General features: G+C 50.3%; 1 protein-coding gene across 6 annotated transcripts in view; it reads left to right on the top strand.

Annotated features, from left to right (window-relative positions):
• The window catches only part of MYO7A (myosin VIIA), a 65976-nt gene that overhangs the window by 25917 nt on the left and 25539 nt on the right, over positions 1 to 14520 (top strand). For 5 of the 6 annotated variants that reach the window (XM_075140288.1, XM_075140287.1, XM_075140283.1 and 2 more), the window contains 11 exons: positions 428 to 565; positions 4942 to 5100; positions 5437 to 5529; positions 6915 to 7009; positions 8167 to 8251; positions 9153 to 9371; positions 9539 to 9646; positions 10196 to 10405; positions 10961 to 11164; positions 11998 to 12174; positions 13920 to 14009. In XM_075140288.1, the coding sequence (XP_074996389.1) occupies positions 428 to 565; positions 4942 to 5100; positions 5437 to 5529; positions 6915 to 7009; positions 8167 to 8251; positions 9153 to 9371; positions 9539 to 9646; positions 10196 to 10405; positions 10961 to 11164; positions 11998 to 12174; positions 13920 to 14009 (1578 nt within the window). Of the gene's footprint in view, positions 1 to 427; positions 566 to 4941; positions 5101 to 5436; positions 5530 to 6914; positions 7010 to 8166; positions 8252 to 9152; positions 9372 to 9538; positions 9647 to 10195; positions 10406 to 10960; positions 11165 to 11997; positions 12175 to 13919; positions 14178 to 14520 lie in introns of all 6 variants that reach the window. The other variant, XM_075140286.1, reaches the window with a different exon arrangement.

The raw sequence follows: 14520 nt of genomic DNA, 5'->3' as shown, positions 1-14520 counted from the left end.
GGAACCACGTCAGTGGGGTTGGCGTGCTGTGGGGTTGACCATGCTGTGATGCCGGGGGGCGGGGAAGTCCAAACCATTCCCAAGGAACATCCCTGGGCAAATGCATCGCCCCAAGCTGCAATACAGAGATTTTTGATGGGGCTGTTTGGTCTCACAGGCAGATCTTCCTCACATCTCTGCATAGGTTAGTCAGGATTGCCAGTCACACGGGGAGGTTTTAGCAGGAGAAATTAAATTACAGCACTTTTCCTCCCTGGGTAAAGGCGTACGGAGCAGATTGGAGTCTGGCCATTGCAAGCTCAACCACCTCTGGTCCTGCTCCCTCCTCCAGCCCCGGCTGTCACGGGAGGTTCCCGGGGACGCAGCCGGAGGGGAAAGGCGCTGTTATCCTTTCATTTCCTGAGCCCGCTCCGCTGCGGTTTTGCAGGGAGCGGAGACGAGGAAGCGCTCGCCGACGCTCAGCAGCCAGTTCAAGCGATCCCTGGAGCTGTTGATGAGGACTCTCAGCGTGTGCCAGCCCTTTTTTGTCCGCTGCATCAAGCCCAATGAGTACAAGAAGCCCATGGTAAGTCCTGCTTTTCTCTCCTGGTTGCTTTTCATACAGGACTGCCCTCCGGGTCACTCTGCCCTGCAGCTAGCAGCAAAACTCTTTTGGGTGTCAGTGGAGTCAAGATTGACCCTGGGTACTTAGAAAACCAACCCGCAGCCTGTTCTGCAAGCAAGGGAGTCATCAAAGGGTTGACAAAATCAGTTTTGCCATCCAACAGCACCCCAAAACTTTTTGCAGAGGAGAGATCCTGCCCCTGCCTTTCTTCCCCTTCCCTTCTTCGAGGAATTCACCCTGCAGCCCTTTCTCCTATAGGAAATGTCTCTGAATTTCCATAGCGGCGTAAGCGTCTCCCAGAGACTTAGGCTGAGCTGTAGGGCCCTGGGTTTAGTCCTATGGCAGGGTTTAATGTTTCCTAGAAGTGATTCCTCTTCCCATGGGTGTTTTCTACAAAATCTTTGCTCCCAAGGGATCTCACTCGGTTTCACTCCTGTTTGATCCTTTCAACTGCTTTTTTTTTTTTTTTTGCACCAATTGCAAAAGCATGATTCTAAAAGCAGAGAAAAAAAGAGGCAAAATAGTACAGAGGAAAGGTGAGAGGAATTATTTTGCTCTGATTCCCAGGGACTTGCTTCAAAAGCAACGAACACTCTGGGGACAAACCTTAAGGAGCAATGAAGGGGAAAGAGACGGCTGTAAATCCCCCTGACCACAAATTGCTCACGGAGAGGACCCTGTGTTTTGCAGCAAAAGGGAGATGATAAGGCGGGTGCTGAATGCCCCGATCCCACTGTCAGCACCTTGCAGGATTGGACCCTGGTGCTGTTAACAATCACTGTTAGCTCACCACTCCTATTAGTGATAATGCTTGGGGAGGAAGAGCTTTATTTAATAATAATTTCAGCTATTTGTTTCTGTGAGCCATTTTGGCCATGCCTTTGCACTTCAGTAGCGGTTAATCTAGCCAGAGCTGGAGCTTTATCTAAAGTCAGTGTCTGTGAGCAAAGCTCAACTGAGTGCAAAAAAGCATAAAATACCGAATTTCAGAGCTGTTACGTACAAGCAGTGTTTATTTGAAACATTTTTGCTGTTCAGTGAACCTAATGTGATGCAGGGTGAAAGGTTTGGTGGCTCTCTCAAAGCAGCTTACTGTGCCCTTATCCTGGTTTTGGTGAGCGTAAAAAGGCATCTAATAGCATGTTAATGGAATATTTTGGGATAATATTTAACAATATGTCTGATCTGAGATTATCAGCTGAGCTGAGATCAAAACAAGACCTTCTTTAAAAACATGGGTGATGTTGAGAAATAGATGTACATCCTGAACTGATGTTAACAAATTATTCCCCATGCCCTGACTTTGAGCTGCTTTTTCATCTGGATGTCTGGGATTCGGTCTGGCATTTTGTGTCCCGCGTAGGAAGTCTGTCTTTCATCAGCTCTTGCAAGCGCTAAGCCAGAAGTCTCTGTCCAACCCATTTATCTCCAAAACATTCAGTGGGACATAAAACCAGCTATAAGTTTGAAAGAATCGGACAACGAGAAATTAATATCCCCATTAAAATAATGAGTGGATGAGCTAACACTGAATCAGAGACTGTAGTGCTATATGATACGAAATGTGATTTCTTGCTAAATTTATTTTTGGCCTTGGTTTAATAATACAAAGGGAAAAAAAATCCCAGATAATGGTGCAGAGAGCTGTGCAGGGTGACTGCAAAAGAGAACAACTTTCTGGGAGTTCATTTTCTGTCCCTGGCTTTGAAGGAAAGCGTACTGATAGTGATAGGAAATGGGATAGTGGGAAGTGAAAGGTCAGTGGAAAGTCCTGACTGTTTGTTACTTTATGTTATTTTAAAACTTTTGCTTCCTTCTAAAATGTGCTCGGGGGGGGGGGGAGTGGAAATTGTTTGCATCGGGATGTTGGCTGGAGTTCTCTGGGTCTGTACTTCGTCCCATGCTGTTGTTTCTGAGCATTGCTCTGTTGTTCTGGTTAGTCCAAGAGAAATGCGTGGGATGAATTAGGGAACAAACCATGCAAAGGAAGTCAAAACTGTCTCCAGCAGTCTGGGCCTCATCAGGCCCTGATGCCAGGAGCGCATAGTTGCCCATATGTGCAATGAACTAGCCCTACAAATTCTGGAGGGTTATTTTCAAGCCCACAACCGCTCACACACCCTTCTGCTTCATGGCAGGGGGAGGCAGAGGAACACACACCTCTTTCCTCTGCACCTTTCTTGTCCCCAGCACCCACTATAGATAGGGACAGCTTGAGACCAAATCTGGATGATGCTACTTTCTGCCTTTTCCTCGTTCATCCGTTGTCTTCTCCTGGGATCAGGATCTGTCTCACTTCACTCCAGCCCTTTCATGGTTAAGTGGCTGCTACGAGCCAGTCAAAAAGCTCCCTCCAGGGATGGGGAGGTGGGTGCATCCATAGGGCAGACCCTCCTCTCCCAGGAGATGCATCTGAGATAGAGGGGTATCTGAGATACATACCTCCCCCTCCTCACTCACTTCTGGGCGAGCCTATCACGTCACATTTTAGATGCTTATATCTGTACGTGCACAGATGCCCACATTTTAGACAGCTGAAGGGAGGGCAGATGAATAACACCCTGGCAGTAACTCTTTGGCCCAGGTTGGGATTTATTGTCCCGACTTTCTGTGGTGTGCCAGCACCACACCACGTCTGCCTTTATTTTACACTTGGGTTGAACGCTTTTTGGATGCTCCCAGCAGGCAACATCAGGCTGCAAGAGGGTGCCCTCAGGGGCTCCAGGGTCCTCCTCAATGCACTAAAGCATGGCAGAGATTTTCCTGAACCTCCCTTTGCCTCAGCAGATCTTCCCATCTAGCAGCACCACTCATTATCCACCCTGAGGCACCCGAAGCAAGGGAGAGCAGCCAGGTTTATTAGCAAACATCTGCAAGGACTGGGTTACCTATGTCTGCTGTCTGGCCTTGAAATTGTCCACTGCTTGTCAGGAGCAGCCACGGATGGTGGTCTGAGATTTGTCCTTTCCCTAAAACCCTCAGCTGGTCTCAGTTTTGACCTTATCATTTTAAGCTCCTCGGATGTCCTCTTGGGTACAGGGTGGTTTGATGATAGCAGGCGTATCTCAGGGCCTTGGCATCTCCAAGGCTGCACCAGGACCTGGGAGTGCTGGTTGACAGCCGGCTGACCATGTACCGGCAGTGTGCCCAGGTGGCCAAGAAGGCCAATGGCATCCTGGCCTGTATCAGAAATAGTGTGGCCAGCAGGAGCAGGGAGGTGATCGTGCCCCTGTACTCGGCACTGGTGGGGCCGCACCTCAAATACTGTGTTCAGTTTTGGGCCCCTCACTACAAGAAGGACATGGAGGTGCTGGAGCGTGTCCAGAGGAGGGCAACGAAGCTGGTGAAGGGTCTGGAGCACAAATCTGATGAGGAGCAGCTGAGGGAACTGGGATTGTTTAGCCTGGAGAAAAGGAGGCTGAGGGGAGACCTCATCGCGCTCTACAACTACCTGAAAGGAGGTTGTAGCGAGGTGGGGGTTGGTCTCTTCTCCCAAGTAACAAGCGATAGGACAAGAGGAAATGGCCTCAAGTTGCGCCAAGGGAGGTTTAGATTGGACATCAGGAGAAATTTCTTTCCTGAAAGAGTGGTCAGGCCTTGGAACAGGCTGCCCAGGGAAGTGGTTGAGTCACCAATCCTGGAAATATTTAAAAGACATGTAGATGAGGTGCTTAGGGACATGGTTTAGTGGGCATGGTGGTGTTGAGTTGACGGTTGGACTCGATGATCTTAGAGGTCTTTTCCAACCTTAATGATTCTATGATTCTCCGATTCTATGATTCTTCCTTTGTGTGACTTCAGGGTGTCATCTACCCTAAGATCAACTGGTATAGACACCCTAAGACCTTTGAGTGTCTGAGCCTGCATTGATACGGTCCTCTGCCTGCAAAACGATACTGCCCTGCCTGTACAGGAGTGCTGTGGTCACACCAGTAAAGCTCAGAGTGGCGGTCAGAAGTTAATGACTATGAGTGGTCATTGTGAGTGTGACTGTACAGTTTGACCCTTGTAGATGCAGCATCGCTGCTCATATTCCCAAGGTGATGTTCACCATTGCATTGTGCTCTCAGTTCTCCTCTCGGTCCTTTGTGTAATGTGTAGGACACATCCAGTCTTGCAAGCGGGAATTAAAGAAATGAAGTCAGTCAAACACACTCAGCAGTTCATAGGATCAGGCCCATGACAGCCAACGGTCCTACGGCCTTGGGTCCACCAAGTGAAGGATTTGGGTGGATGCCTGACTTGCTTGCCCCACGCATCTTCAGAGTCCCCAGTCTCTTATGGCCAATCCAGGCCAAGATGTGCAATCAAACCACCGTATCCTGTAACCTCCCCAGCTGTTTGACCGGGAGCTGTGCGTCCGTCAGCTGAGGTACTCAGGGATGATGGAGACCATCCGGATCCGCCGGGCCGGCTACCCTATCCGCTACACATTTGTGGAGTTCGTGGACCGGTACCGGGTGCTCATGCCCGGGGTGAAGCCAGCATACAAGCAGGTGAGCATCTTCTTCCACAGGTAACGATTGCTCTCTGCTGGGGTCTCCAGAGATATTTATGGGGTGTGCATCCTCTCCAAAAGCAATTTGATCCCCAGATGTTACAGTGGTGCTGTGGGTTTTCCAAATGAAGGAAAAATGGCTACGGGGCTGGCAGGGACAGGTAGTCGTATTCAGCCTGTCCCTCTCACTCACCTCAAATGTCGTGACAGTAAAGCCCTGGGAACCTCATTAGCAGAAAACTGCTGGAATCGGGACCAGAAAAGGTCCTCACTGGGCTTGGGAGGAGCGATGGGTGAGGCTGGTCCTGGTGAATCCCACCCCCTCTCCTACCAGGGTGACCTGCGAGGGACATGCCAGCGCATTGCCGAAGCGGTGCTCGGGAAGGATGATGACTGGCAGATCGGCAAGACAAAGATATTTCTGAAGGTAAGTGGTTCTCCACATCCCCCCTGTGAAGGACCCTTGCCTGTGAAGGGCTCTCCTACCATTCCTTTTCCATCACAAGACATGACCCTTTCCCATGGTCTCTGGGCTGGCGTGGCAGTGGGTAGAACCTGGGCCAAGGCAGGATATTTGAGGCCAGTTTAGGAAGTGGTGGGCAGGAGGAAGTCCTGACACTCTGCCAGCACTGATGCATGCACATACCCATATGGACGCAGAAATAGTCACATACAGCGCACGGCCTTTTCCCTCCTGGGCTGAGCCGCTCAACCTCATCTCCTGCCTTCACCCAAAAAGCACAGCAGCAGGAGGGATGTCCATGCAGAGCCCTGCAGAGACAGGGACTGAGAGCACAACAGGCTCGCTTTGCTTCCAGCACGTCTTCGTGCAACCCAAGACGTGGCTACAGCCTTCCGTTCTGCATCGGTCCAGCTGACGCAGAGCAGCCCAACATTGCAGGTCCCCTTCAGCCCCGTTCACGCTCATCTCTCCTTACAAACCCATTCCTGTCTTGCTCTGGGAAGATGAGGCTGAGCTGGCCAGGGACCAGACTGGAAGCAAAGGCTTCTCTCGAGCAAAAATCTCAGCGGTAAACCCTGACTGTTTATGTCTAAATTCACCCCCAACCCCATCACTAGCGGGGAGTTGCTAGGTGGGAACCCCCCCATCTCTTCCCTAGAAGCTGTTCCCACTAGTCGCTCTTTCCAGAGCCTGTTATCAAGATCTCACAGCTGTCAGGGCAGGAAACAGAGAAATTGGGAGGCCCCGAAGGGCCGCGTGAGGTCGAGCAAAGCAGGAAACGTGTGGAGCTGCCTTTGCTGCGCCCAACGCGGGAGGGCTCAGCCTGCCGCAACCGGGAAAGAAAGCCGAGTTACAAACGGCGTGGGAGGAATGAATAGAAGGCTTGGACTGAAAGCCTCAGGGCAAGGAAATTCCATGTTTCGGGGAGCTGTTTTGTCCTTAGGGTATGGAGGCATTGCAGCCTTGGCTAGAGGGAGCGATGGGACCCAGGCAGCCTGGAGTTTGTTCCCAAATCTCTCCCGTGCTCCCGGGAACTGCTCCCATGGCTGACAGCACTAGCAGGGAGCTCTGCATGGAAGGGCAACGTAATTTGGTTGTTTTCAGACTATAAAGTATTGCATATGCAGCTTCTGGATGCTCTGGTTCATTTGGGAATGAAGGCAGTAGATCACTAGGGTTTATGTTAGGATTTCCCCAGTGAGTAGGTGGGGTGATACTTGGGATGTAAAATGTCCCAAAAGTTTATTTTGAACATCTCCTCTGGGCAGGGGCCTTGTACCACCCCTTCTGCCACATGTCAGGCAGATGGAGAGCTTGAGACATGGGTGCTGTGTCGCTTCCTCCCACAGGACCACCACGACATGCTGCTGGAGATTGAGAGAGACAAGGCCATCACGGACAAAGTCATCCTCATCCAGAAGGTGGTCCGAGGGTTTAAAGACAGGTAGGTGTGAGCCCCACTGCCAAATGGGAGGTGGGGGATGTGGGATGCTTCACCGAGCAAGTGGCTCCTGGGGGATGCGTCACTCCCTCGGTGCCTATCTGACCTCCCCTGCCTGCAGCCGGGGAGAGGGGAGCCCTGGTGTGTTGGGACCCAGGTGCAGCAAGTCTGGGAGGAAAACAGAAGAGAAAACAAGAGAAGAACTGTTATCTGCCTCAAACATGGACAGAATAAGACCTTCTCTCCCTGTTCAGTGCTGTCTTCAGGGGAGCTGATGTTTGCTATGACAATGCAGAGGTGGGACTCTGAGCCTACTGAAGGCAACTCTAAGCCTCCAGTCTATGGGGATCCCCACAAGACTGCAATGGGACCACTGGGTCATCCACTGTGACTAATATTGCTCTCCCCAAAGCCGAAGGGATTCAGGACTCTTTCCTTTGCAGCCCAGTTGCCAGACGGGAGAGGGCAGGTAGCCCATGGGGAGCTCATGGCACAATTGCGGAAGAAGAGGGGGAGCCACAGCCAAGGACAAGCTTCACCCACAGAGGAGGGACAGTTCTTGGGGCTTTGTGCTCTTTGTGCGAGCCATGGCTGTGACTCAGGTTGTGCCTTAGGCTTCGCAGAAAGGGCACATGCTGAATAACTCAGCAATCTTCCCACAGTAATCCTAGAGAGACCCCCCAAGCACTTCCAACACAATTGTCTCTGAGGTCTCTACAGGTAGAATCAGGCCAGGCTAAGAGGGGTGGGAGAAACAGATGGGGGTAGCAGGGTGGTGTTGCTGAAGTTTGCTCTTGACCATTTGGGTGAGATTCAATCCATTCTCAAGTGCTAGAATTGAAGTGGGAAGAGCAGGCAGGGAAGAGATTTCAGATGCGAGAGGAGGGTGCAGGGCCGGAGGAAGGAGGGGACCATTCTCAGCATCTCCTGCTCTGCCCATTCCCATAACCTGGCAGAATCTGCCTGCAGAGACCTATCGGAGAGAGCGCCTACAGTCTTTTTATGAAACCAAGGAGAGCTGGGGGAGGAGACTTTTTCAGGCCAAAAATGCAGTGTTTACTCAACTTGGCTGCTCAGTTTCAAATCTCCAAAGAATGAGGCCCAGGAGATTATAACTTGCGGCCAAACCGCAGAGGCAAGTGATTGAAATGCTTTTGCAGGTCCAATTTCCTGAAAGTGAGAAATTCAGTCCTGATGATTCAGAGATACTGGCGTGGACATAACTGCAGGAAGAACTACGGTGCTGTAAGTACGGGGTGGCTTCCTCACACCTCTGCCTTCCTACCTCTTTCAGCTGGGACATACCTAAGAGTTTCCTGGCTCAAAATGCCCCACTGAGTTTAGGAGAAGGTGGGGTTGGCTTTTATCAGTTAGAGCGATGAATGGAGGTTTGCTCTTGCTGCTTTGCCTTCTCATTGAAGAGAGCACCTGACCACCTTCTAGCTGTCCTGAGTTAGATGTCCATTGCACCAACTGGTCACTTGGGGTTTTAAGAGTCTTCTCCTAGTTTCCAGGTGACTGAAAACTCAAGAGCAGCTTCCTCTGAAAAACTGACTCCACCTCCAGGTGGGACCATTTCTTCGTTTCTCCCCAACTCAGTCTATGGCCCTCTTCTCTCCTTGCCCCAGCTGGCTCTGACCCAATAGCAGATAATTTGGGAAGTGTGTTGGGGTCTACAGTGTCTTAATATCATCCTCCAAGCCTGCAACTTGGCAGAAATAGCAGCTTCCAGGCTGGTCAGGATGCTGCCTCCTGCCATGAAACAGCACCTTGGCTGCGAGGCAGGAGGTCTGCAGATGCTGGACCTCCACGGGACAACCCTCATGGGTCATCTCAACATAGATGTTGAGATGTTGAGATGGCTATGTTGAGATGACCAACCAGACCTTCTGAGGCCTCTCAAGAGCAGAAACTCCGTAGGACTCAGTGGGGAAGAAACTGCCTTTGTTCTTCCTAAGCTTTGAATCAGTGCAGCAACCAGAGGGCTCCATTTCTCCAACCTCCCTCCCAAAGGCTTGTCCTGGTGGGGGCTGATTTCAGTGGCTTTTATTTACAGCCGTGCAAGAAGGAGATTAGCGATGGAAATCTGCTTAGGGTGGGCGAGCCCCTGGGCGGTAGGGTGGTTTCATCCTGCTCCCTCTTGCAGATGCGGATCGGCTTCCTGAGACTGCAGGCCCTCTACCGATCCCGCAAGCTCCACAAGCAGTACCACATGGCTCGCCGGCGGATCATCGAGTTTCAGGCACGATGCCGGGGCTACCTGGTCCGTAGGGCTTTCCGCCATCGCCTCTGGGCTGTCCTCACCGTCCAGGCGTATGCCCGGGGCATGATCGCCCGAAGGCTGTATAAGCGCCTCCGAGGGGAAGTAAGTACCACGGAGGAGAGGTCGGTCATGGGAAACGGAGGTGGGGAGAGGGGGAATAAACATGCTTCTGCATCACGTGCTCGCGGGATCGGTTTTTAAAGAGCAAAAAAGAATTTCAAAAATAAGTAGACGCCTACTCAGAAGGGCTTTTGTGTTTATTCCCCCAGTATCATCGACGCCTGGAAGCAGAGAAACTTCGGCTGGCAGAAGAGGAACGACTCCGAAAGGAGATGAGTGCCAAGAAAGCCAAAGAGGAAGCAGAAAAGAAGCACCAAGTACGTGGGGACTGATGTCTTTCTGGGGTTCTGTCTCGGTTTTCCAGGGACTGGTTTTGCTCCTTTGAGGGGGAATGCCAAAAATATCTAAGGGATTTCTGCCCTGCTTGAGCGGTTTGTATTTAATTCACTAAAGTACTCTGTGCTCTAACTAGTTTGAAGCTGCTCCAGAATTTCTGATCTGCTGCACAGGAATGCCAGAGATTACAGTTATTATTCACTCGCTTTTGCTATTGTATAAAGACTGAAGGGGGAACTGGGACATTGTGTGTGCGTGTCCAGATACATGGTTGTTGTATAAAAGAAAAAAATGTCAGTGAGACTCTCTGTGCATGGACCAAACCCCCTAAACAGGCACGAAGGAAGGAGAAAATGCTATTGCTTTGTCCTTTTGCAGTTAGGAAACTGAGGCATGGACATCTCACTGATTTGCTCCAAGTCACGATGCTGGTATAGTGCCCCAAGCACCTTTCTAAAGTCAGGCCCTGCAGAATTTAGTGCCAGCTCTTTGGAGGGAGCAGTTCAGTCATTGTACTCGTCCTCTGGCAGGTACGTCTGGCCCAGCTGGCACGGGAAGACGCAGAGAGAGAAGTAAAGGAGAAGGAGGAAGCACGTCGGAAGAAAGAGCTCTTAGAAAAAATGGAGAAAGCTCGCAACGAGCCAGTGAACGACTCAGAAATGGTGGACAAAATGTTCGGATTCCTGGGGACGACCTCCTCCCTGCCTGGCCAGGAAGGACAGGCACCCAATGGCTTCGAGGTACTGGAGACATACATGACCCTGGCTATCACATGAAAGGCTTTAGCAACACATTAATGAATCAGGGGAGAGTACGGCAATACAAAAGTGGGTCTCTGAAGGCTTTCTTCAAGACCAGGCTCTTCTGCGTGGCCCCAGAGGATTACTGTGCTGTGGCTGGCGACAGGCAGGCAGTCTGCAGGCTTTCTCTGGGGCTACCGAATGGAGGAGGGTGATATCACTGTAAGATCCTTGAGGATCTGTGGCCTTTGAGATCTTTTCCTTTGTGGTTGATAACGGCTCATGGCATTTAGCTCTTGGACACCCTTTCCCCATGTTAGAAGTGTGGCCATGCTTGTTGCTTCATCTACTGCTCTGGGGACATTCCTGGGCACAGGCATGTCCTTCAGGACTTGGGCTTTGCATGGGCTCCAGGGTTATATTTCATGGTTTTCCCTCCAGCTGGCTTTTCCTTTTGGGATGGAAATCAGATGGACAGAAAAGTCAGGCCCAAAGGGAAAGGGTAGTTCAGTATCCAAAGCCATGCTGAGTGCCTGACATGTCTTTCCCCACCAGGATCTTGAGCGAGCCCAGAAGGAGCTGGAGGAAGAGGACCTGGATGCAGCGTTGCCTCTCCCTGAGGAAGAGGAGGAAGATCTCTCGGAGTACAAATTTGCCAAGTTTGCCGCCACGTATTTCCAAGGCACGACGACACACACCTACATCCGCCGGCCTCTCAAGCAGCCTCTCTTGTACCATGAAGATGAAGGAGACCAGTTGGTGAGGCAGGGGATGAGAAACCTCGAGCAGGGCAGGGTGGGTTGGAGCAAGCTTGGGGAACCCTTCAGCCAAAGGGCACCAGTTGGGATACACTGGTGTGCTCGTGGTTCGGTGGAGAGCACAGCCCTCATCTGCTGCACATGTGTCAGTAGATACTGTCCCACCAGCATGCTTTGAGCACTGACAACACAACGAGCGTTAGAGGGATGTAGCATTAGTGGAGTGAGTCCATCTCTCTACCTTGATATTTGTGTTAAGACAATGAAGTGCTCTGGGCTCAGGGCATGGACGATTAAAATTGTTGAGCAAATGCCGTGTGTAAAGCTGCTACTCAGCAGCTGGAAAAGTTGCTTCTTACCTTATACGCACCAGTGCAGAGCTAGCAGAGAAGAAACGCTTGTCCTACAGCCAGCAGTACAAGAGCAGAACTGTATTGAACCTGCATGGCTGTAATGAACACGACATTGGCCATGAACTTGCCTTCACTGTGGTTCTCCTTCCCCTCTGCAGTGGGTTTGGAGCTGCCAGTCATTGCCTCTCTATAAGGTTGGCATCTCCTAGCCAAGAAGCAAACCCCTTGTAGAGTGCACAAACACACTCATGATGGCATGAACACAGAGCCTGAATTTGTGGTCCCAGCCACCAGCCTGCCCTTGCTCAGATGGGATGTATGCTGCAGGCAAAACTGTTACGCGTGACGCAGAAAAGCGTTTTATCTCCCGCAGATGTACAGAGAGACCACAGTGGCAATCCTGATGGATTCAGCATGGCTTGACCACCCCCTTCCACTGCCCTGCTGCGAGCTAATGGAGTTAATCTTTCCTTTCAAATAGGCAGCACTTGCTGTATGGATCACTATCCTCCGTTTCATGGGAGACCTCCCCGAGCCGAAATATCATACAGCCATGAGTGACGGTGGCGAGAAGATACCAGTGATGACAAAAATCTATGAGACTCTTGGGAAAAAGACCTATAAGAAAGAACTGCAGGCTCTGCAGGGAGAAGGAGAGGTAACTGCTGCGGCTGTAAAAGAGACGCTGTTATTGGGTGTTGGATATTGAAACGCGTTGGGAAGAAACGACTTGTGGGGTTTGCTGCAGGCAGTTTGTCGATTTTATTTGCAATTATGCTACAAAGGGAGAATTGCCCGTGTGTCAGGTGTTGATCCTGTCCCTTCTTCTTCACAGGGATAACTGAACGTCCCCCAGCAAGACAGTAAGGAAAGCGCCCTGATATCTCTCATGGGGCTTTGGTCTCTCTCCTCCTCCTTGTAGGGCAGAAATACATAGGGGAGTGCAATGTCCTCTGTCATCGGTTTCTCATTTGGGGATTTCTTTTTGATCTGCCCTGGGTCAGAAGAGACTAAATTAAAAATGTGCCCTTAATCTTGGAGCAGGAAGTAAAGAGTTACCAGGGGATTAAGTTGTGGAAATAAAAAAAAAATATCCCTATTGCATCCTCAGTGCATTCTGGGATGTCACTGGAGGACTTCGTCTTAGGACCCCTCCCAGATAAGACATTGTTCTGGATAAATCGCTGTCCATAGCGCCGATATGCTTTCATCTTTGGCAATCGCTTTATTCAATAGGACAAGATATTACCTGGTATTGGGATTTTCTAGGTGGCACTGTTGCATTTTCAAGAACTTTTCTGTAGTATCCTCTGGACAAGCACCTGCATCAGCTGCAGATGTAAATTAACAAATTTCCTAGTTTTTAGGAACGATGATATCATTCAGCACTTTGAGTGAATTACCTGAGAAGGAGAGTAGCCTCATCTGGATTGTAATTCTGTAAAAATATATACGAAGAATAATCTTTAATTCCTTCTACCTATCATTTCTCGCTTGTTTATTACAAAAAGGCATATTTTGGCCAATTGAGACATCAGGTAGTACAGAAGAGAAGGAAAATTTAAGCTGTCATTTTTGTCTGTGGTTACATCTGCTCTGCAGAGTGCACAACAGTGCAGAGAGAGATCTGAGCTGACCCTGAGCATGGTGATATGCAAATCCAGGTTTACAGTACCAACTTGGCTTTATAATGGATATAAACCATCACAGCTGTGGGACCCGAAGTGTTGATCTAGTGTAAAATCACAGTCTTTTCAAAGCTGTTTAAATGGGGAGGGGTTAACTGGGTCAAAAATGGAAGTGATTATCCATGCTATTTTAATCCCACAGCTGGCATAAAGTTGGTGTAAAAGTAGAAAGCCAACAGTAACTTCACGAAATGTAGTCGGTGCCGGGTCTGTCCCACATCAAATTTATTCTTCTGGGAGATCTGCTAGAGCACAGGGCTGGTTAACAGTGATGAAACCACAATGAGTAACTCCATGAATCCCTGGCTAGATGACTTCCAGCTCATAAACCTGCCGTGCAGATGGCTCATCTCAGAAAGCGGTCTTGCTCATCTCATTTGCAATGTAGGAACAAGCCTGAATGGCATACAGCAGAAGGGGGTGGACCTGGGTTGACTAGGAGTCAGCCATGTATTCAACATAACTTTTTTCAGGCGTCCCAAATATGTAATTGGGAGGAGGCTCTTTTATTGGAGAATATCTGCAAAATTCAGAGCCAGACCTTGGGGGCACAGGAATATGGGTCCACACTTCTGATTCCCACCAGCCTCTGAAATATCTCACTCTTTGCCCAGGATTAATGGTCTTTTGCAGGAGCCCGGGGGAGGGAGGGAGAGCACGTACTCGGCAGGGCTCTGTGTCTCACCGCATTGCATCCACGCCTCTTGCTTTGCAGAGTACTCACATTGACGGGCACAAGAAGAACAGTGTGCGGCACAAATTGGTCTCCTTAACACTGAAGAAGAAATCCAAACTGACGGAGGAGGTGAGAGGAGACGCTTGGCCGCCTGGCAGCACAAGTGCCGTTGGATTGTCTGCAGCCCTCTCTGACTCTCTTCTGCTTTTCCCTAGACAACATAGAACCAGCCCTCCTCTGGGTTTGGCGCTACCTGTCTCTCTGCCTGAAAGATTTAAGGAGTGTTTAAGGGGAAAGGTTGGCTTCCCGTGTCTCCTTGAGTCATTCTGCACCTCGCGCCGGCCTCCCCTCGGCTCCCGTTCTCCATCCATCCAGCATCTTCCCTCCCCTCTTTCACAGCCCTCCATCCGGCTGCCGATACCTCCCACCACTCTGTGATGGTCTGAATGTTATCCCTGCTTTTAGCTTCCTGCCCTCCACCTTAGTGTAGGTAGCAGAGGTGGGGTCTCCAGAAGCGCTCACCCATCCTCTGCTCCTCTCCAGTGCCAGGGACAAAACTCCCCACGGGAGCAGATAGCCCAAGCTGAGAGCTTTGGAAAAACCCATCCCAAAAGAGTGAGGAGCAATAGGTCTTTTGTTG

Source organism: Calonectris borealis, chromosome 1 (assembly GCF_964195595.1).
Source record: "Calonectris borealis chromosome 1, bCalBor7.hap1.2, whole genome shotgun sequence".
In the NCBI taxonomy this organism is placed as follows: Eukaryota; Metazoa; Chordata; class Aves; order Procellariiformes; family Procellariidae; genus Calonectris; species Calonectris borealis.
This window is presented reverse-complemented; position numbering and strand designations above follow the sequence as displayed.